Here is a 24,216-nt window from a genome sequence, read left to right on the forward strand (position 1 = left end):
CTACTTCTTGTTCGTTGTGGGGGGGGTTTATCGGCGGTTGGCATACAACGCTATGGTGCATTACCGCCACCTATTGCACTGGAGTGTGGGACAGAGACAGGGAGATAATGAATCCTACCTGCCAGCCCCGTTACTCTTAAAAAAGATAATACAATATTTGAGACGATATCTAACGACGTTCTACTTAATAAACTCTTTAAACTAATTTCCTGTATCCCGTTCTACTTCATACTAGATCTCAGTCTCTCTCTTTCCCTCTGATACTACCCACACTGGAGCAATATATGCTCCACAGTCTCTGTTTCCTGGAATTAATCACACGTTCCTGTTGGATGCTTTCCTATCACATTTAAAGTCTCAGATGTGTCTTCAGGACAAGTCTCTGAACATCCTTGAGTGGCAAAGCCAAAGCCCGGACTTCTGGAATATTTCTGGAGAGACCTGAAAATAAGTGTGCAGCAACGCTTCCCATACAACCTGACAGAGCTTGAGAGGATCTGCAGAGAAAAATGGGAGAAACTCCCCAAATACAGGTGTGCCAAGCTTGTAGCGTCATACCCAAGAAGACTCACTGCTTTAATCGCTGCCAAAGATGCTTCAACATAGTACTGAGTAAAGGGTCTGAATACTTTTGTAAATGTGATATTTCAGTTTTTTTAATTTGATAAATTAGCAAACATTTCTAAAAACATGTTTGTACTTTATCATTGTGGTGTATTGTGTGTAGATTGGTGAGGGGAAAAAAAACAATTTATTAAATTTTAGAATAAGGCTGTAACATAACAAAAAGGAAAAGGGATCTGAATACTTTCCTGAATGCACTTTACATGGTCCTCAATGAGGAACGCCCAGCCCCCCACTCCTTTCCCGTCACATTTAGCACCTTCTTACACTTTCCCACCACACTCTCAATGTGTTAGTCCAGTGTTAAAGTATGCCCCAAGGAACCTGAAGGACCCCACCTTTAAAATTTAATGGCTCTTTTTTGAGTTTTTATTATTAGTGGATATTGGCCTAATTCTGCCCTGCATGCATTGTTTGTAGTTTTCCTCTGGACATGTAGGAGAATCTTACATAACTCTGCATGCAGGGTTTCAATGGGGTGTTTGTCCCATTTGATGAAATCTTGTTTTGCAAGTGGACCACACACCTCGCTGCCATAAAGTGCAATTGTTTCAATTACATATTCAATTCGTTTTAGCCAAATTTGAATAGGTATTTCAATATGAATTAGCTTTTTAATGGCGTTGAATGCCCTGCTTGCTTTCTCTCTCAGCTCATTCACATTAAGGTGTCCAGTTGAGTATATTTTTAAACCTAAGTAATTGCAGTGTGTACAGTACTCCATATATTTTGTACCAATTTAGAACTTTGTTCTAATTCCCTGAGATCTGGATCTTCTCTGGAAAATCATTATTTTAGTCTTTTTGGGGTTTACTGCCAGGGCCCAGGTCTGGTCCGCTCTAGCAGGTCCAGGCTCTGCTGTAAGCCATGTGCTGTGGGTGACAGCAGGCATAGATCATCTGCGAAGAGTAGGCATTTAACTTCTGAATTGTGGAGACTAACACCAGGGGCTGAGGATTTTTCTAGAATAGTGGCCAATTCGTTAATGTAATTATTGAAGAGTGCAGATTGCAACCCTGGCATAGGCCCCACCTCTGGTTAAAGAATTCTGTTATTTTCTTACCAATTTTAATGCTGTGCATATTGCCAGTATACATTAATGTAATTATGTCATATGTTTTACCCTCTACACCACTTCTCCTCTCTCTCTCTCTACCTCCTTTCGCAAGGCATTCTGGAACTTGAAGTCAATAGCCCCACCTTATCTCAGCTCACTGGTCACCATAGCAGCACCCACTCGTAGCACGCACTCCAGCAGGTATATCTCACTGGTCACACCCAAAGCCAATACCTCCTTTGGTCATCTTTCCTTCCAGTTTTCTGCTGCCCATGACTGGAACGAATTGCAAAAATCTCTGAAGCTGGAGACTCACATCTCCCTCACTAGCTTTAAGCACCAGCTGTCAGAGCAGTTTACAGATCACTGCACCTCTGCCTATCTGTAAACAGCCCATCTATCCACCTACCTCATCCCCATACTGGTATTTATTTATTTATTTTGCTCCTTTGCACCCCAGTATCTCTACCTGCACATTCATCTTCTGCCGATCTACCATTCCAGTGTTTTAATTGCCATATTGTAATTACTTCACCACCATGGCCTATTTATTTCCTTAACTTACCTCATTTGCCCTCACTGTATATAGACTTTTTGTTTACTTTTGTTCTACTGTATAATTGACTGTATGTTTTGTTTATTCCATGTGTAACTCTATGTTGTTGTATGTATCGAATTGCTACGCTTTATCTTGGCCAGGTCGCAGCTGAAATGAGAACTTGTTCTCAACTAGCCTACCTGGTTAAATAAAGGTGGAAAAGTAGTTCTCTCAAACTCCAACACACGAATTCCAACACAATTAATTATGTAAATAACTGTAAAGAAAATTAATTGAGCTGTATCTAAAGATAAAACTTTAAACATTAACTCTCTAAGCCATTAGAGTTACAACAATAGACTCAGTAGCTGCCCCACTAAAGCTGTTCTCACCCAGTTATTCATACTATCCACATCCCCTCTCATATCCACCCGAGCCATCACCTGCTCTCTTAGCTTCTGAAACTGATCCCACTTTGCCCTTCCAAACGCCCACCTGCCTATTCCATCCACTGACACCTCCTCCTCCCTCCGGTCTACTGTGCATACTATGGGGTAATGATCACTCTCTACTGTAAAGTCCATGGAGAACAAGAGCACCTCCTCCCAGCTGCCCACTGCACTGAGGCTAGGTAACACGGTCACCACCAATAAATCCATGATAATCGAACATTTCAAGAAGCATTTCTCTACGGCTGGCAATGCTTTCCTCCTGGCTATCCCAACCCTGGCCAACAGCTCCGCACCCCCTTAGCTACTTGCAGATGTTCTGAAAGAGCTGCAAAACCTGGACCTGTACAAATCAGCTGGGCTAGAAAATCTGGACCCTCTCTTTCTAAAAATTATCTGCCACCATTGTTGCAACCCTTATTACCAGTCTGTTCAACCTCTTGTATCGTCCGAGATCCCTAAAGATTGGAAATCTGCCGCGGTCAAACCCCTCTTCAAAGGGGGTGACACTCCGAAACTGTTATAGACCTATAGCCATCCTGCCCTTTCTAACGTCTTCAAAAGCCTAGTTAACAAACAGATCACTGACCATTTCGAATCCCACGTACCTTCTCCGCTGTGCAATCCGGTTTCCGAGCTGGCCACGGGTGAACCTCAGCCACGCTCAAGGTACTAAACATATCATAACCGCCATTGTTTAAAGACAGTACTGTGCAGCCGTCTTCATTGACCTGGCCAAGGCTTTTGACACTGTCAATCCCTGTATTCTTATCGGCAGACTCAATAGCCTTGGTTTAACCCTAACCCTAACCCTAACCCTAACCCTAACCCTAACCCTAACCCTAACCCTAACCCTAACCCTAACCCTAACCCTAACTCTAAGCCTGGACTTTAATAAACTCTGTTTCTGTTAAGTGCGTTTGTCCTCTTTCACCTTCACAGACCTGCCTGGTTCACCAACTACTTCACAGACAGAATTCAGTGTGTCAAATTGGAGGGCATGTTGTCCGGACCTCTGGCAGTCTCTATGGGGGTACCACAGGGTTCAATACTCAGGCCGACTCTTTTCTCTGTATATATCAACAATGTACCGCTTGCTGCGGGTGATTCCCTGATCCACCTCTATGCAGACGACACCATTCTGTATACATCTAGACATTTGGACACTGTGTTAACTAACCTCCAAACGAGCTTCAATGCCATACAACACTCCTTCCATGGCCTCCAACGGCTCTTAAACACTAGTAAAACCAAATGCATGCTTTTCAACCGTTTGCTGCCCGCACCTGCCCGCCCGACTAGCATCACTACTCTGGACGGTTCTGACCTAGAATATGTGGACAACTACAAATACCTAGGAGTCTGTCTAGACTGTAAACTCTCCTTCCAGACTCATATTAAACATCTCCAATCTAGAATTGTCTTTCTATTTCGCAATAAAGCCTCCTTCACTCACGCAGCCCAACTTACCCTAGTAAAACTGACTATCCTACCTATCCTCGACTTCGGCGATGTCATCTACAAAATAGCTTCCAATACTCTACTCACAAACTGGATGCAGTCTATCACAGTGCCATCCGTTTTGTTACCAAAGCCCCTTATACCACCCACCGCTGTGACCTGTATGCTCTTGTCGGCTGGCTCTCGCTACATATTCGTCGCCAGACCCACTGGCTCAAGGGTCATCTAGAAGTCTATGCTAGGTAAAGCCCCGCCTTATCTCAGCTCACTGGTCACGATAACAACACCCACCCATAGCACGCGCTCCAGCAGGTATATCTCACTGGTCATCCCCAAAGCCAACACCTCTTTTGGCCGCCTTTCCTTCCAGTTCTCTGCTGCCAGTGACTGGAATGAATAACAAAAATCGCTGAAGCTGGAGACTTATATATTATTATATATTTCCCTGACTAACTTTAAACATCAGCTAACCTATTGCTGCTTTGTCTGCTCTTAATGAACCAAGGTCTCAGGTTTCCGACCTCTCTGACAGTTCCAGAGTCTTCTCGTGCCACCTGTTCCCGTTGCCGTGTCTCCAGAACAGGGTTAATCCCACCTTGCTACTACATAGTCCATCTGTAAATAGCCCACCCAATCTACCTACCTCATCTCCATATTGTTTTTATTTACTTTTCTGTTCTTTTGCACACCAGTATCACCACTTGCACATCTATCACTCCAGTGTTAATCTGCTAAATTGTAATTACTTCGCTACTATGGCCTATTTATTGCCTACCTCCTCACGCCATTTGCACACACTGTATATAGACTTTCTTTTTTTCTACTGTGTTATTGACTGTACGCTTGTTTATTCCATGTGTAACTCTGTGTTGTTTGTGTCACACTGATTTGCTTTATTTTGGCCAGGTCGCAGTTGTGAATGAGAACTTGTTCTCAACTAGCTTACCGGGTCAAATAAAGGGGAATAAAAAAAAATATTTAAAAAATACTGTCGATTCCTCCCATCGTACTGGATGCCAGATTGCATAAGGGCACAAGGTGAGATCCAGATGCAGACCTAGGAGGCATATGGATTGAGTCTTTGATATTTATTATAATCCAAACAGGTAGGCAACAGAATGGTCGTGGACAGGCAAAAGGTCAAAACCAGTTCTGAGTCCAGCAGGTACAGAGTGGCAGGCACGCTCAAGGTCAAGGCAGGCAGAATGGTCAGGCAGGCGGGTACAGAGTCCAGAAACAGGCAAGGGTCAAAACCAGGAGGACTAGCAAAAAGAGATAGAAAAAGCAGAAGCACGGGAAAAACACACTGGTTGACTTGAACATACAAGACAAAATAGCACAGAGAGACAGTAAACATAGGGATTAATACACCGGGGGAAATAAGCGACACCTGGAGGGGGTGGAGACTATTACAAGGACAGGTGAAACAGATCAGGGCGTGACAGATTGAGGTCCAAGGCAGACTCTTTCCTTGTGGCTACATCAATCCTGGTCCCTCGGCCATCACTCAGGTACACCAGCTCTTTCATTTCTATCAGATCACAATTTCCACCCATCTGTTCCCCCCAGAGCATGTTGTGGGCATTAAAATCTCCACACCACAATACTGTACTTCTATCCTGGCCAATCACACCCTCTCCAGCACTTCCAAGTCCAATATCCGACAAGGATTATATTAGTTCACTAGCACCCCTCCTCTCAACATCCACCACCACATATTCCTCCACATATTCCTCTTCAATACCTATAATAAACTCCACAGTCGGTTTAAGCCATGTTTCCTGCACACAAAACGGGACTGGTCATCACTTGTTCTTCTTCTTCAGGATTGGGTTAGTGGATCCGAACCAGCTTTCAATGTGCATACATCGACACCTACTGTGCTGGAGTGTGAGGCCAGTCACAGCCTAACTAACAACAACAATAAGAATAAGAACGCAACATGCAATGATTTCAAAGATTTTACTGAGTTACAGTTCATATAAGGAAATCAGTCAATTGAAATGAATTCATTAGGATGTAATCTATGAATTTCACATGACTGGGAATACAGATATTCATCTTCAGATCACAGATATGCATCTTCTGGTCACAGATACTTTAAAATAAAAGGTAGGGGTGTGGATCAGAAAACCAGTCATCATCTGGTGTGACCACCATTTGCTTCATGTAGTGCGACACATCTCCTTTGCGTAGAGTTCCTCAGAGTGTTGATTGTGGCCTGTGGAATGTTGTCCCACTCCTCTTCAATGGCTGTACGACGTTGCTGGATATTGATGATAACTGGAACGCGCTGTCATACATGTCGATCCAGAGCATCCCAAACATGCTCAATGGGTTACATGTCTGGTGAGTATGCAGACCATGGAAGAAGTAGTTTATGCCTGCCCCATACCATAACCCCATCTCCACCATAGTGCAATCTGTTCACAATGTTGACATCAGCAAACCGCTCGCCCACACAATGCCATACACGTGGTCTGCGGTTGTGAGGCTGTTGGACGTACTGCCAAATTCTTTAAAACAATGTTGGATTTGGCTTATGCTAGAGAAATTAACATTCAATTCTCTGGCAACAGCTCTTGTGGGCATTCCTTCCGTCAGCATGCCAATCGTACACTCCCTGGCATTTTATTGACCCCAGCACATGGTGCACCGTGTAATGATTATGCTGTTTAATCAGCTTCTTGATATGCCACACTTGTCAGGTGGATGGATTATCTTGGCAAAGGAGAAATGCTCACTTACAGGGATGTAAACCAATTTGTGCATATGTAACATCTCTGGGATTTTTTGTTTTAGCTCATGAAGCATGGGACCAACACTGTTGCGTTTATATTTTTGTTCGTTGTACATTCAATTATCTTCATTAGTGCTGTTCCTCTAAGAAAGTGAACTAGAGCCCTAGACATCAATTCCTCTCCCCCACTACACCACCCAAACCCCAATCCCATCCAGCCTCTCAAGCCCTTTCGCATAATCTCTACCTATCTACATCATACAATTCCCAAAATATCAACACATGCTCCACCGTTTCCTCCACTAAACACTCATCACACAGACCTGTTTCATGTTTTTATTTATTTATTTTACCAGGTGAATTTGTCAGTTAAGAACAAATTCTTATTTTCAATGACGGCCTAGGAACAGTGGGTTAACTGCCTGTTCAGGGGCAGAATGACAGATTTGTACCATGTCAGCTCGGGGGTTTGAACTTGCAACCTTCCGGTTACTAGTCCAACGCTCTAACCACTAGGCCGCCCCAATAATCCACATGGTATTCAAACCTGTGTGCCCAAACCGTAGTCTACTCCACACAACGTCCTCTGTCCTACATCCCATACTCCTCACCTCTTCCTTTATTGACCGATCTACATGATAAAATTGCCTCCCCTTACAACTAGCATCCCACTCCCTTTGCCGAAGATCGAGCCCTTTTGCCCGGATCAGGACTTGACTTCCCTTCGGCCCAGCGGGACCTGCATATCTACCCCTCTCTCCTCACAGCACTCTTACCCTCCATACCTCTCCACAAACAAGTCTACCCTACCCGACCTGCCTGTCTTCACACTATTCAACACTGCAGCCAAATCAGAGCAGATCACCATTCTGAGTGGTTTCATCTTCTCCACCCATCTCAGACCTATAATCATGGCCATCAACTCTGCCACATACACTGACACATAATCAGTTAACCGCTTACATACTCTGACATTGAAACCTGGGATATACATCCCAGCCCCCACCTTTCTACTGGCTGGATCCTTTGAACCATCTGTCCTTAAAAACAAATAAAAATGAGTATCTATATATCTCTCCTCTCAGGTCCTCACCCCATTCTCTCCTGTCCTCAGTCATGTCCACATCGACATTTGGTTTCGGGAAACAGCCATGTAGGAATGTTCCCCAATGCAATTGCTGGCCCTATCTCTCTCCCAAAGTCCATATTCTACCACCTTCTGCTCGATTGTCCACCTGTATGCCCTATGCTAACGCCCTCCTCGCTCTGTTCATTCCCCAGTTGCCGTGACAGCAGGATGTCCTTCTGAACTCCCTTTCAACCTTGCCCAGTACGCTAATGCAAGTTTATCCTGCCTTATCCTCAGTGCAGTTCCTCACTATCCACCTGCAATGCCTCAACAGGCGTTGTCCTGAAGGCACCCATACACAATCTCAGGGCCCTTGACTGTATCCTATCCAGGCACTGTAGCACCGTTTCGGCTGCCGATCCATATACAAATCACCCACAATCCAAAAATGATCTGATCAATGCATTGTACATATACAACAGTGTTAGTCTATCCGACACCCAATCATATCTGCCACTGTTTCCATGAGGTTCAGCACCTTCCTACACTTATTTTCAATATGCTCAACATGTCCATGTAATCCACTCATCAAACCACATACCTAAATACTTCAAACCAGACACCCTGCCTATACTGTATATTGGCAGCCTAATATCTTTAACCTTCCTCCTAGAAAACACCATAAAGTAGGACTTGGCCACAGACATCCTAAACCCCCATGTTAGAGACCAATCTTCCACAACTCCCACAACTTGCATTTTCCTCATCACACATTTCACAGTCCCACCTCTCTTCCATACAGCCCCATCATCAGCATACAAGGACACACACACTCCCTGTCCCACCTCTTTAAACATGTCATCTATCATCAGGGTGAACAAGACCTGATTAACCACACTTCCCTGAGGAGTAACATTGTCCACTTCAAACTGCATTGACAATTCTGACCCCACCCTCACCCATATGACTCGATCGAAGTTCATGATCCAGTTATACAGATGTCCTCCAATGTCCAATGCACTCAACTTGATCAACAACTCTTCCCTCCACATGGCATCGTAAGCTTTCTCAATGTCAAAATACACAACACTCATCACCTCTTTTATTATCAGGGCCTTGGCTATCTATGTATTAACTGTCACCAGGGCATCAATGGCAGACATTCCTCTCCTGAACCCACTCTGTGCAGAGCTCATCAAACCCCTAACCTGTCGTCACTAGTTACCACAGCCACAAAGTCAAAACTCTTCCCATTTCTAGCGCTTCTCTTCTTCTTCTTTGATATTATGGCAGTCCGCAAACAAATGTTATAGGTGCATGCCGCCACATATTGTATTGGTTGTGTTTCAGCCTACTATTTTGTAGTATGAATTCATTACAATTGTGGAAAAAATATATATACAGTACCAGCCAAAAGTTTGGATACCTACTCATTCAAGGGGTTTTCTTTATTTACACTATTTTCTACATTGTAGAATGATAGTGAAGACATCAAAACTATGAAATAACACACAAGGAATCATGTAGTAACCCAATAAGCGCTGAACAAATCAAAATATATTTTCTATTCTTCAAAGTAGCCACCCTTTGCCTTGATGACAGCTTTTGCACACTCTTGGCATTCTCTCAACCAGCTTCACCTGTAATGCTTTTCCAAAAGTCTTTAAGTTCCCCCATATGCTGAGCACCTGTTGGCTGCTTTTCCTTCACTCTGTGGTCCACCTTATCACAAATCTTCTCGATTGGGTGGAGGTCTGGTGATTGTGGAGGCCCGGTCATCTGATGCAGCACTCCATCAATCTCATTTTTGGTCAAATAGCCCTTACACAGCTTGGACGTGTGTTGGATCATTGTTCTGTTGAAAACCAAATGATAGTCCCAATAAGCGCAAACCAGATGGGATGGCGTATCACTGCAGAATGCTGTGGTAGCCATGCTGGTTAAATGTGCCTTGAATTCTAAATAAATCACAGACAGTGTCCCCAGCAAAGCACCCCCACACCATCACACCTCCTCCATGCTTCACGGTGGGAACCACACATGCAGAGATCATCCGTGCACCTAGTCTGCGTCTTACAAAGACATGGTGGTTGTAACCAAAAATCTCAAATTTGGACTCATCAGACCAAAGGACAGATTTCCACTGATCCAATGTCCATTGCTTGTGTTTCTTGGCCCAAGCAAGTCTCTTCTTATTGGTGTCCTTTAGTAGTGGTTTCTTTGCAGCAATTCAACTATGAATTGCTGCAAGTGCTCCCGAGTGGTGCAGCGGTCTAAGGCACTGCATCTCAGTGCAAGAGGCGAGAGGCGTCACTACAGTCCCTGATTGGGGGTCCCATAGGGCGGCGCACATTTGGCCCAGCATTGTCCTGAAGGCCTGATTCATACAGTCTCCTCTGAACAGTTGATGTTGCGATGTGTCTGTTACTTGAACTCTGTGAAGCATTTATTTGGGCTGCAATTTCTGAGGCTGATAACTCTAATAAACTTATCCTCTGCAGGATAACTCTGGGTCTTCCATTCCTGTGGCGTTACCCATGAGAGCCAGTTTCATCATAGCGCTTGATGGTTTTTGCTACTGCACTTGAAATTCTTGAAATTTTCTGTATTGACTTAAAGTAATGGACTCTCGTCTCTCTTTGCTTATTTGAGCTGTTCTTGCCATAATATGGACTTGGTCTAGGGCTATATTCTGTATACCACCCCTACCTTGTCACAACACAACAATTTGGCTCAAACACATTAAGAAGGAAAGAAATTAAGCTGGTTGAGAGAATTCTAAGAGTATGCAAAAATGTCATCCAGGCAAAGGGTGACTACTTTGAAGAATCTCAAATCTCAAATAAAAATATTTTGATTTGTTTAGCACTTTTTTGGTTACTACATGATTCCATATGTGTTATTTCATAGTTTTGATGCCTTCACTATTATTCTACAATGGAGAAAATAGTAAAATAAAATAAAAACCGTGGAATGAGTAGGTGTGTCCAAACTTTTGACTGGTACTGTATATATTTTGCCCTACCAACTAACACTGCACCCATTACAACCTCACCACTATTCCACTACTTTGGCTCTATCTGATCCTACTCCAGGCCAGCAGCCTGGGAGGACTGAACACTATAGTTCAAAACATCTTGTAACGCTTCTGCAGTAAAATCTCGTACACCAAAGTACTCCTCTGCAGCTGCCACCACAACATCTATCCTCTGTGATTTACATTCCATTCCTGCCGTACAATTGACGACCATGGCTATGAATGGCAAAAAAACTACCTTCCTGAAAGACATTATTCCTATCACTCTCTATTGGCCTTGGCCTACTCACAAGGATCTTCTTAGAATCTCTCACCCTGGGCCCCATCTTCCTCTACTACTCTCTTCACTGCCTCGGCATACAACACCTTCTGCACTAATGTGATCCTGGCACCCTCAACCAGCCTTTCTCTCACCAGACACCTCTGGTCTTCAGTACCATGGGTACCCCTACAGTTTATACACACAACTTTTTCCATCAATACTATAACACTGCTTTGTCTCATGTCCGCCTGCACACTTCTCACGTCTAAGAATCTCCCTCCTACACCCTGATGCTTCTACTACCATTCATCTTCTTAAAATCTGATTTTAAACCTAATCCTAACCTCAATCCTTACCTGTTTTCATGAATATTTACGATATAGCCAATTTTCACTTTGTGGCTGTGGTAACTAGTTGAAACCCTGGGGACTGGACACAGTCAAAGGGAGTCTATTATACTGACAGGATAGTCAAGTGACTGCTCCAACAATGGAAATAGATGTCCTCAAAGAGGTAAGACTATAGGTGGGACCATTCTAGCCAATGAGAGGGCAATACGCATGTGAACAACAGGCCATAGAGATAGAGGACTTGTATATGTGCCATTATGCTGTCTGCGACATGTATGTTAGCACCCAGCCCTAGTACTCTGTGAACTCTTGTTGATCCCGGTGGACTCTCTTGTGGAATTCTTGTTTGTTTGTTTTTTGAGTATCTTTTGAGGCTTTTTGTGCTATACCTTCCACCTTGTGGATTTACCTTTTTGTCTTGGAGGATTACCTTTGTTCTTGTGGAATTCCTTTTGAGGTTGTGGAGTTACATGTTTTCCTGAAGAACTTCACTTTTTACTTCATTAAATACACCGTCTCAAGTACTGCTGTGTCTGCTTCATCTTCTGGGTTCTGCCGACTATTCGTGGCTCAGTTGGTTAAGTGACTGTTTTTCACTCCGGAGACCTGGGTTTGTAACCGGGTCCTGACACAAACCATTACAAAACATATATTCAATCAAATAACCTTCACATGGAAAATTGGCAATTACATTGTTTGTTGACCAAATTTGACACCATCATTGACCTCCATAAAAAATTCCTAATTTTGTAGGCTTATTTTCGTGGGCAGATTTTGAGCTGAGTAAAACTTCTCGCTTTGCCTCTTCCTCTCTGAAATACTTCAGTAAAAGTGTGAATGGACATGGCATCAATCTGAAGAAAACTTTAATCCACACAGGAACTTGTCAGTCAGCCACCTGGAATACCTATTGTATTCATGGCATATTAAATTAGATATATTTACAAGATCTATAAAATGTCATTGATTAGTCTGTATTCATGGTATTGAGCATTGACTCTTTATTTTCTGGCATTTGTGCATCACATCCAAAAACTAGGTCTAAAAAAGGATTAAGATCCTAACTTCTTAAAAAGACATAAATAAATACATGATGCTAAATGACATGAATCATGATGATACCAGTGATCCATTTACCAACTATCAAATGAATTGCACCTCCCTTCACTATAGACACCATCCAGACGGATCAAACAGTCTATGGTCAGAGTCCAATTCATGTCTACAAAAATTATAATTTGAGCTTCAAGTCAACTTCAGTGGATGTCCTTCACCACCAACATTTAAACAAATGTTTCAAGCCTGTGCAATTTGTCTTGGTGTAAGTATCTCCTAACATTTGGCATCGTCAGAGTAAGAGTTATTAGTGAAAATGCTGACTTTTATTGTACAATCATTTCTGCATTGTTCTTTGAAAAGTGCTCTGTGGCAATGTCCTCTGCAAAAACTGGTAATTGAGCTGTCATCTTTTATCCTCCCGAAATGCCACAAGGAGTGTATAATGGCAAAACCGGAGGAACATATGTTCTACAAGTTTACAATTCATTAGACAATACTATTTCCTCAGAGTTGTATTCATGTGTATAAGCACTTTGAAAAACTGCACAATTAGCAGCGAATGGTATTCGCATTTGTCATTATCGGGAAGAAATTGTTATGGCACTAGAAATCAGGATATTTGATAAGACCTCTAGTCCTTTATGTTTTGAATCTCTATATTTTTTATTCTGTACTTTAAAGTTGCCTCGGATGAATATGAGTCAAGTAATAAATTAGCTTTAAAATAGACTATAATTTTTCTACAAAAAGCAAATAAAATGCTCAGAGCCACCAAATTGGCTTAAAGTGACCACTATATGAGATGCATCAATTCCTCCAGAATATTACAAAGTACATATCAACAGACCTAGATGAAAACTTTTGAATCCCACTGAATTGAGGTTAGCTGGTTATGGACGCAATTATGATGTAAGGAAGTCAGTGCAGCCAATAGTGTCAAAAGTCATATGCTGAAAGACTTTGCTACAAGTCATCCCACCGCTGCTCTGCAGTTTCTCCTCTTCATCAGTGTGCCATCTTGCTCTAACTCAGAGCATCCTTCCTGGTACATGTTTTCCTGTTCAAATCCAGTGAATCTGGTTGTCGCTGGTCACAGTAAACCGTCCTGCTCAAAGACTGAGGGCAGGGCGGAGAAGTCGAAGGGGGCAAACTTAATACCCGTCCCATGATAGAACTTATTCTGGAACTCCACCCTACAAAGGAGAGCATTCACATATGTAAATAACCAGTACGAATACATGCGTGAATAAATGACCGAGTGAATAATTAGAAGAGAGTTAAAGATTTTTAAAAAGTATACAGAGTAGGTGACCACTGGGGAATGACAGAGTATGTGAGAGTGGATGAGTGATTAACAGAGAGTGATTGATTGACTGACTGAATGAGTCATTCAGTAAGGCATCACTTAGTTAAGTATACAGATAGACTCACCAGTGCAGCCGGAGGGCATGGAGGAACGCTGAGAGCCCTTCCATGACAAGCAGGATGGACACAGTGAGCACAGCGAACAGGCTGAACACTGGTACCAGAAACAGCACCCCCAGTCTGGAGGTCATCCTCAGGCCCAGACGCATCACCATGGCCCACAGCACCTCGGAAAGCTCTGACAAACACGTAGATGGACACACAGTAAGAGGGAGATTTATGAATCAATATCTGAACATGGAGACAGTAATTGATAGTAATTGCCCCCCGGTGGCCTTTTAAAGGTGTAGTGAGTACGATCCTTACGAGCATGGGCTAAACTGAGGGCCCAGAGACGTAGGTAAGACGCCGTGTTGGAGATGCAGCCCAGGCAATACTCTATGGTGTGGATGGCCTGGTGCAGGAACACGTCCCCAAAGTCAGACTGAAAGATGTACAACACATTGACTAGATAGAAAGGCAACAGTGATGACTGAAATACAGCTGCTCTTACTCAAATGTTTATATGAGATGTATGTACAGTTGCGGTTTTGACCTCCTTAGGCTGGTTGTCCCTGCTGGTCATGAGGTCATCAAATCCCTCTTCCTCATCATCAGCGTAAGCTGGTGCTTGGGACATATCATCCTCACTCGCGCGCCGAACTCTCTCATAACCCTAAAATACAGACAACAGACGTTAAAATGCACATATATTATTCACTAAAAACACATGGGTAACAAAGTCATGACACGACTCTTTCCACCATACTCACCCTGCGCAATCGCAGGCTCTTCCCTCCCCGGTGCAGCCAGTAGAGGTAGACAGGTTTTCCTAAAAGCAGCACAGGCACAGACAGCAGAGCCACCACCACCAGGAAGACCTGCAGCCCAGTCTGTGCAGCAAAATACACAGGGTCAAACACAGAGCCACATGTACAGAGACGTTCAAAATGGACATTCAGAGATTCAGATAGAGATGCTGAGAAAACCCAGAGTCAGGGGGGACACTCTGAGTCATGACTCCGTCACTAACACCCACCTGTCCGGGGTAGAGAGGGGTGTTGTCCCCTCCCTGCATTAGGAACATGTTGATGAAGTGGATGAGGATGCTGGGGGCCAGGCGGGAGTCACGTGCACCAAAAGCCAGCCACTTGTAGATGATCATGAAGACCAGGTAGCCAAAGAGACACATCAGGAACAGAAACTCAGGGAGGAACAGCAGGTAGATGTTGAACCTCTGTTTGAAGTGCCTGGATAAATGGAAGAGAAGAGGGAAGGGAAGGGGAAGAACAAATTTATATAAATGTAGAGGAACTCTTTCTGATGTTTTGTATTCCACAGTCGTGACTACTGTTAGGAACCACTAACTGGTCACTCACAGATGGTTGAATACACTGAGCACCACCCCAAAGCTCATGTGCATGACCCCTATGATGACAGACATCTTCATCTTGTAGGAGTTCAGGAAGGACAGGCGATTCACTGCCATGTTCCATATCTGTAGGTGTGATACAAAGCATAACATGAACATAACATTAGACAATATCAATACCTGTGTCACGTCTACCCCCGCTCCCCCCTCCGGCACTCAACGTTGCCAGTCTACTAACCACCGGTCCTGGCAACCCATCATTTCATCACCTGGCAACCATCATTACGCACACCAGTGCCTCATCTTTAGGCACACCTGGACATCATCACTTCCCTGATTTCTCCCCATTTATTTAGCATTCTGTTGTTGTTACCCATCAGGCAGTGTTGTTTATGTTCAGATGCTACGCTTGTTTGTGTATACACTTTATGTTCATTCATATTAAACTCACCGACTGCACCTGCTTCCTGTGTCTTCGTTACAGAATACTGCCTCCTAAAATGGAAGCAGCAGCCAACCCGAGACATCTCCAAGATGGTCGACGAACAGCCAGCTGGCGCAACCGGGGACTGTGATGGATGAGGTCTTCTGTGTTCTTCAACGTCTAGATCTTCCTCAAGAGGTGTTACCTCCAACAAGCGGAGGATCCTCTACCATTCAGCAGTCCGGCCAGGTCAGCGATGCCTGTTTGTCCCTCCCGGAAAAATATGACGGGACACTATCGAAATGCTGTGGCTCCTTACTCCAGTGCTCACACTATTTTGCTCATCAGATGGGAGCCCCTGCCACTGAGAGGTCCAAGGTTGCCACGGTTATTGGAGGGCAGAGAGGGGGGTAAGTGCCTACTCCAACTACTACAGGATGGCCAGACGGCTGCAAAGTACACCCTCAACTTCCATACAGTGTCAGCATGCAGCGTCTGGAATGTGCCGGCGCGCTGCACCTTATGAAGAGAGGATTGTGCGAAGAGGTCCAGACGGAGTTAGCATGCCGATACGACACCCTCTTGCACTCATCACGATGGCCATCAGTCTGGATATTTAACCTTCCCATCGCCTCTCTCCCTGCTTCGTTAACCGTTCTGATTCAGAGCCACACGCCTCCCCGCGGCTGAGCAACACTGTCGGAGACAGCTGTGGCTCTGTTCCTATTATGGTCAGTAGGGGCACCAGCTTCAACGGTGTCCACTACTTCCCAACCCGGGATACACTAAAGCAGAGGGATGGCCCCGTGATCATCCATCTCCGGTGGTAGGCGGGAGTCATCACTTTCCGCCAAACCCGCACCTACTACCTGCCCTCCGGAGCGCACCTATGTGCCCACGCAGGTAAGGGCTCGCTGTTGACCTGGGCGCACACATCCCTTGTTGCTGCACACCCAGGTATCCCCCACATCATTCAATCCATCTCCGCTAAGTACTGGTGGCCCACCTCTCACCTTCTTTTCACTTTTCCCTCCTCAGGCCGGTGGTTGCTGATGCCGTACCCCACAACCCCCACCCCCTGCCTTCTCTGAACATCAAGGCAGTATTGTATCTGTGTTCATGTTCAGACGCTACTCTTGTTTGTGTATTCACTTTATGTTAATTCGTATTAAACTCACTGACTGCACCTTCTTCTCTGACTCCCTGAGTCTTCGTTACAATCTGGATATTTGAGATCAGTGAAAGGCACAAGTGTAACAGTATAGCTTTCATCCGTCCCTCTCGCTCCCACCCGGGCTCGAACCAGGGACCCTCTGCACAGAGACAACAGTCACCCACGAAGCATTGTTACCCATCGCGCCACAAAAGCTGCGGCCCTTGCAGCACAAGGGGAACAACTACTTCAGATCTCAGAGCGAGTGACGTCCCCCGATTGAAACGCTATTAGGGCGCACCACCGCTAACTAGCTAGCCATTTGACATCGGTTACACAAGGAAGAGTATAATTGTGTGTAGCATCTGAAACTATCCTGTGCATGTATACTCACAGGATCAATGCCAAAAGGGTATGGTCCAACGAAGACACCACTGACATTAGGATCAAGGATGAGCAAAGTATTTGTTTGGAGTGTTTCATTTCTGGAATAAAAGGTGAAGAAGAGTACAATAACCTCAGCCAGTTACTGCTGAATGAAAACTACAGGTACACTACCGTTCAAAAGTTTGCGGTCACTTAGAAATATCCTTGTTTTTTGAAATAAAATCACTTTTATTTTTACCCATTAAAATATCATCAAATTGATCAGAAATACAGTGTAGATATTGTTAACGTTGTAAATGACTATTGTAGCTGGCAACGGATTTAAAAAAAAATAATGAAGGAATATCTACCAGTCTCAACGTCAACAGCAAAGAGGCGACTCCGAGATGCTGGCCTTCTAGGCAGAGTTCCAGTGTCAGTGTTTTTTCCCATCTTAATTTTTTATTTTTATTGGCCAGTCTGAGATATGGCTTTTTGTTTGCAACTCTGCCTAGAAGGCCAGCATCCCTGAATCGCCTCTTCACTTTTGGCATTCAGACAGGTGTTTTGAGGGTACTATTTAATTAAGCTGCCAGTTGAGGACTTATGAGGCATCTGTTTCTCAAACTAGATCCTCGTGTACTTGTCCTCTTGCTCAGTTGTGCACTGGGGCATCCCTGTGAAGGGAGTAGTACTCAAGATCTTCAGTTCTATTCTGGTTAGGGCCAGTTTGCGTGCTTGTTCTGACAGGGAATGAAGGGAATTGTAGTAACACTCCTGAGACGTTGTACAAGATCTTCAGTTTCTTGGCAATTTCTTACATGGAATAGCCCTAATTTCTCAGAACAAGAATATACTGACAGGTTTCAGAAGAAAGTTCTTTGTTTCTAGCCATTTTGAGCCTGTAATCTAACCCACAAATGCTGATGTTCCAGATACTCAACTAGTCTAAAGGCCAGTTTTGTGGTTTTCTTTCAAAAACAAGGACATTTCTAAGTGACCCCAAACTTTTGAACAGTAGTGTACACTGACAAAATGTACGTGCGTACTATGCTTGTGCATGTTTTTGTGTGTTAGTTTAGACTCACGTCCACTGCTGATCTGTGAACATAGCCCTAACACTCCAGCCTGAGCCAAATATGTTGAGTGACTTGGAGAAGCAGTCATTGTAGATCAGCCCCGTGTACACAGAGAAAAGGCCCATCATTAGTATGATATAACGTCCCTCGAAGAACATTGTCCAGATCTAAGGACAACACAGAAACCAATATTAATGGAAATCTATCAATTTACGCAACAAAATCAAGATGACCACAAAAACACAGTCGAGTGTGATAGAAATTTCCCTTTAAACATTCTTACCTCATTATCAGAGCGCTTGCGTTTGTGGCTCTTCTCTGTCAGCACCATCCACAGGGCAAAGCATGCCATGACCATGCCGTGACCAAGGTCCCCAAACATGACCGCAAACAAGAACGGGAACGTAATGATGGTGTAGGGGGCTGCCAATCAGAGATAAACATGATCAGGTGGACAACTTTGCTGGCCTTCATTCAGTCCTATGTAACTTTGCTCAACCTGACCTGTCTGCCTTACATTAAGTGTTTTTTCGTACTTCTAATGCTATAAAAGTGCTCAGCCGTGCTTGCCTAAATATTGTGTCTGAAGTGTTCCAAACTAGCTTACCTGTAGGTCTGTCTGTGAACTGTATTTGTACTCACCTGGACTAACCTCCCTGTAGTCTCCAACCCCATAAGCCTCTACGATACTCTGAAAGCCAGAGGTGAACTTGTTTGTTCTCAAGAGCGTAGGCGGAGTGTCATTGCTTGGGATTCGGTTTACAAAGGATGGTACAGTGGCGTCACCTTTTCTCTGATAAGGGAAAAAATCCATGTATTACATTTATACACTACTGTCAGATTTGACTAAACACTGTGTCTGTAGGCGGTTAGCATTTATTGGAATGACTCGCGTACTGTAAGCAGCTCTGCAAAGAGGTGACAATCTGGCACAGCCACAGTCATCAAATCAGATTTGAAACCTAACCCCAACCTTAACCACACTGCAAAACGTAAAGCCTAACCGTAACTTTAAATTAAGACCAAAAAGCACATTTTTGTTTCCATGAACTTTTACAATATGGCCAATCTAGTGGAAATCAAACAGGACAAGACTCATCCCCATGAACGTCGATGTGCGTATCTGTAGGACTACAGTATCCTCAACAGCCTCACTCACCGAGCCTTCCTCCAACGCCCCCCGCAGGTTGGTCAGGTCGTTGACAGGGCACCACACCTCAGCTATGAGACACTTGTTGGTGACGTCAAAGCTACACAGGTTGAGGATGTGGTAGATGGCCTTCATCTTCTTCCCCTGCACTACCCAGGTGAAGGCTGACTCTGAGGCCTTCTGCAGCACCTGTCTCAGGTACTCCTCCGTGCGGTGGAGCACCTGGTGAAGCCAGGGGACATTTACAGGATGTTGTTCAAGCATTTGCATGTAGTATTGTTACTAGGGTTAATGCAAATCATCTAGCCATCCTCTGTCATACATTGTTTGGGCTTTGCCTCAACATAAAAACAGAGACATATACATACATTGTTTAAGTCCTGGATGCGTGTCCTTAGGCTGTCCATCACACCTGGCCTCTCCTCGTCGTTCTCAGGGTGAGGGTAAAGGTGACAGTGGTAACTGGAAGAAAATAATAACAAATATAATTGTGGCCTGATACAGATCAATGACAGACAGGCTTGTGAGATGATGCCGATCTGATGCTGATAATGGATGATTTTGTCTGTTTTGTGATGGAAAAAGTACACTTACCAATCACAGATCTTCTGGACCTTCTGTCCAATCTGGTCTCCCCAAAATGAGATGAGGAACACCACATTTGTGCTGATCTCACCCTGAAAGGGACACACACACACACACAACACTTATAGTATTCCTCTTATTATGACATGAATTGATATGGTGGACATAGCAATACGGATTTCAGGAATCTATCTATTTCTACTCACCGTGTCCAGGTCAGCGAGGCTCTCACCCAGCTCTGCATAGCTGAGGATAGTGTAGCCCTTACACACCCTCCACAACATGCGCTCAAAGGCCTCCACCTTCACCCGGTGGATTAGACCTGACACGAACCTACAGCCAAGAGGAATACTTTACTATTCAGGACTCAAGCTGATTCTGAATGTGATTAGCTACCCATAATGTGAGTGTCTATTTCTCTGTTAAACTCACCCCAGCTTGGCTCCCAGTCTCTGCATACCAGTGCAGCCTGCAGAGTCTGACTCAATGGATTGGAACTCTTCATACTGGGGGCCAAAGGCCTCATGCTGCATACAAGGAAAGGCCAGGTTAGCATTATCAACACACAAACACCAGTAGCCTAGATTTAATAAAAACAATTGGAAATTCTTTCAAAAATTGGTAATGATGAAATAAAATTGTATTTAAGTAGTTTTTAAATGTTAATTTATTAGTTTATAGATAGTTTGTAAATCTGTACTAGCAAAGTTAAGACATAATGGTTGAACTTCATTGCCACACCGATTGTCAAGTGTAGCCTATAATCTGCAAGCTAAAAACAATGCATCATAGGCTGTGGAATCACATGACCAATTGACATATTGTGTTCATTGTTCATCAAAGTCAGGTGACATTCATGCGCGTGGTGTGACCGTATCATGTCAGCACGGTCTCTGCTTCCCCCTGTCTTATTCCAGGTTTATGGGAACTCACATGGAGAGGACAGCAAGAGCCAAAACATGGTGTCACTGTCAACAAACAAATGCATCTGGGAGAGCAATAGAGCAAAGGGTGAGTCTGATAAGAGTATGTGTTACTTAAATGGCATGAGGTAGTTATGAGGCGAGGTCATGTGATAGTAGAGTGTATGGTGTAAATAGACATGATAACCTGGCACTAACCCGGGAGCGGCTGTGTACGAAGGTGCGCGTGATCCTCAGCATGTGCGTGTACTCAGTCAGCTCCAGAAGATTCCGCTGCAGCTTCTCTTTGTTCCTGGCCACCTCACTAAGCTCCACCTCCAGCCTCTGGAGCTGCTCCTGGGGGACCACAGCAGACAAACCATACACGGAAAACTCCCCTTAACCACAGCAGAGAGACCACACACGGTCAACTCCCCTTGACCACAGCAATCATATGGGAATCAGTTCCCCTCAACCATTATTAACACAAAATCAATACCCTAAACCCTGCTCGATACTATCTTGAAACATTTACCAACTGAGTGATTCAACCTAAACACAGTGCACTCAATGGCAGTGCCCATCAACCACATCACTCACTTGTTTTTACATGACAAACAGCATCTCAGACCTACCATGATCTCAAGGACATGTTTGGGGGGAGGGGCGACTGGACAGATTTCGTCATCTTCTGGCACGGCAATATTTGCCTTTCGAATTTCCCTCAAAAGGTACCCTGTCCAAACAAAAAAAAGTTTAAAAAAAAAGTTATTGTTTAATCAGTTAAACAAACACTGACTGAGCACATAAGAACACACAATCATTATGGGAATCTGTTGAAACATCCACATTTAGAAAACCCAGACAGGTTTGATCAAAACATAAAGAGGCCTTGCTAAAAATATTTGTGGAGGAACAACTGAGATCTATATCTAGCACAAAGCTAGTCTTTCACAGCAAAAAAATATATATCATTAGCTGATAATACATTCTCCTGCTGTTGTCATCACTATATTTAGCATGACTTGTAATTCAATCTGACTGCATGGCTGTTACCAAAAGCAATCTGTCATTCTGTAGAGTAGACCAGAGCCTGATCAAACCCCACCAGTAAATCAAACGTATGGTGGTACTAGTCCTGCTTTAGTGTCCATCTCAGTGACCTCACCCAGAATTCTCTCCATCTCCTCGCATCTCTTGATTTCACTGACGAAACGGCGCTGGAACGAGTTGACACTGGGGTTGAGCTGAAACCAGAGGAGCACAGTGGTTAGGTGACATTGCCAGGTGGAGCAATGCTCACACCATGGAATTGATCAAATAGATGCCTTTCCAGTCCATTTTTTTCTATTCTGCAGAATGTATCACTCAAATATCAACATATAATTTTGAAAGATCGAAATCCATTGCTTTTAAAATCTAGGCCAGGTCAGTTCAATTAGACTAAACAAACCATGTGACCAAGGTACCTGGGTAAGATGTTTTTGGAGCCCCTGAATCTAGTCAGACCATACAGCGGCATTGAGACCTCCATCAATACTACCAGCCAATCACAGAATAGGAGGAACAACGACATGTGATCCAATTAGGCTTTTAATGGTTTGCTTAATCAGCTTGTGCTACTTCCTTGACAAATAATTGGCCAATAAGTATCACATTAACTGGACTGATAGACAACCTTATGATTTATGATGATAGACAGACACATGTAGGATGAATGATGATAGACAGACACATGTAGGTTGAATGATGATAGACACATTTAGGATGAATGATGATAGACAGACACATGTAGGATGAATGATGATAGACAGACATATTTAGGATGAATGATGATAGACACATGTAGGATGAATGATGATAGACACACATGTAGGATGAATGATGATAGACAGACACATTTAGGTTGAATGATGATAGACACATGTAGGATGAATGATGATAGACAGACACATGTAGGATGAATGATGATAGGAAGGCACATTTAGGATTACTGATAGGGGCACTGGCAGTCTTGTAACACACACATAGATGCAGACTGACAGGCAGACAGACAGACAGACAGACAGACAGACAGACACACAGAGAGGCAGGCAGGCAGGCAGGCAGGCAGGCAGGCAGGCAGGCAGGCAGGCAGGCAGGCAGGCAGGCAGGCAGGCAGGCAGACAGACAGACAGACAGACAGACAGACAGACAGACAGACAGACAGACAGACAGACAGACACACACACACACACACACACACACACACACACACACACACACACACAGAAAACAAGTTGTTTGGTCCATGTTTGGTCCAGACACAATTGACAACTGACAGGCACTGAGCAGGCCTAACTGATATACACTTGTGTTGGTATTATTGCATTGCAAGTCTGTAGATAGGCTCGACAGACAGGTGGTGTACTTACATCTCGAAACTCGACCAGACCCATTTCTCCCAGCTCACTTATGCAATCGTATGCAGAACCGGACTGCAGAAACAACTGCACCAAGCACATCTCCTCACTTCGGAACACCGAGACCATCTTATCTGCCACCGGCACCTTGCTGACGAAATCTCCGGCCTAGGCCTATTAATTTACACTACGTGAACTGTAGCAGTTGCCTAGGTGCTTGCGTTCAATAAATCATAACAACGCGACAACACAACTCTGTCGGTTTCTACTATGCCACGTTTCGCAATAACGTTTCCGAAAATTAATACATCGTATCGAGTATGAGCTCTCTCAATTTTGCTGAATTACTCTGCCTGGTGACAGTAGCCGTCTTAGTTATTTAATCGATAATAGCGCTCGAGCTCTTAGATCCTTAGGTCCCCTAAAATATAAGAAAAAAAGAATATACTATAACCCACCCTAACCCTTCTATCGCTTTGCACATATTTTATCGAGCGAGCCACATACTACGCGTCATCCTGTACCTTTAATAGCTGTCGCTATCACAACGAGTCAACTCTATCCCCGTCGCAATGCTGGGCAAGACTGCTCATTATGCAAAGCAACAATTATATATATATATATAATCAGATAATATCCAAAATTATACATATAAATAAAAAGTACAAGTTAAACTGTGGGTAAATATAAATACAGCCTTGATCCCAGTACATCGGCCACCTATATCGACAGA

General features: G+C 43.9%; 1 protein-coding gene across 2 annotated transcripts; it reads right to left on the reverse strand.

Annotated features, from left to right (window-relative positions):
• Positions 1-12,571: 12,571 nt before the first annotated feature.
• LOC124007173 (V-type proton ATPase 116 kDa subunit a2-like) lies at positions 12,572-24,208 on the reverse strand. Of its 2 annotated transcripts, none has more exons than XM_046317547.1 (20): positions 23,496-24,208; positions 22,250-22,328; positions 21,717-21,817; positions 21,301-21,438; positions 20,612-20,706; positions 20,386-20,512; positions 20,189-20,271; positions 19,963-20,056; positions 19,604-19,816; positions 19,087-19,237; positions 18,728-18,867; positions 18,454-18,611; positions 17,394-17,484; positions 15,430-15,548; positions 15,090-15,300; positions 14,824-14,943; positions 14,607-14,726; positions 14,378-14,495; positions 14,078-14,249; positions 12,572-13,839 (listed from the first exon to the last, which is right to left on the reverse strand). In XM_046317547.1, the coding sequence occupies exons 1-20, from the start codon at positions 23,610-23,612 to the stop codon at positions 13,737-13,739; spliced, it is 2,550 nt and encodes an 849-aa protein (XP_046173503.1). In that variant the 5' UTR covers positions 23,613-24,208; the 3' UTR covers positions 12,572-13,736. The 2 variants fall into 2 exon arrangements, with proteins under 2 accessions (XP_046173503.1, XP_046173504.1); XM_046317548.1 differs by having other exon boundaries at positions 22,250-22,317; positions 23,496-23,583.
• Positions 24,209-24,216: the final 8 nt, after the last annotated feature.

The sequence above is a fragment of the Oncorhynchus gorbuscha genome, linkage group LG20 (genome assembly GCF_021184085.1).
Source record: "Oncorhynchus gorbuscha isolate QuinsamMale2020 ecotype Even-year linkage group LG20, OgorEven_v1.0, whole genome shotgun sequence".
Lineage (NCBI taxonomy): Eukaryota > Metazoa > Chordata > Actinopteri > Salmoniformes > Salmonidae > Oncorhynchus > Oncorhynchus gorbuscha.

Excerpts from the sequence above, each read along its gene's own strand:
- LOC124007173 (XM_046317547.1), bottom strand. The coding sequence starts at position 23,612 with ATGGTCTCGGTGTTCCGAAGTGAGGAGATGTGCTTGGTGCAGTTGTTT. Across the intron at positions 20,513-20,611 it reads AGACTGGGAGCCAAGCTGGG|GTTCGTGTCAGGTCTAATCC; the intron begins GTGAGTTTAACA and ends TCTTGGCTGTAG. Across the intron at positions 15,301-15,429 it reads CTCAGTGTATTCAACCATCT|GCACTTCAAACAGAGGTTCA; the intron begins GTGAGTGACCAG and ends CCATTTATCCAG.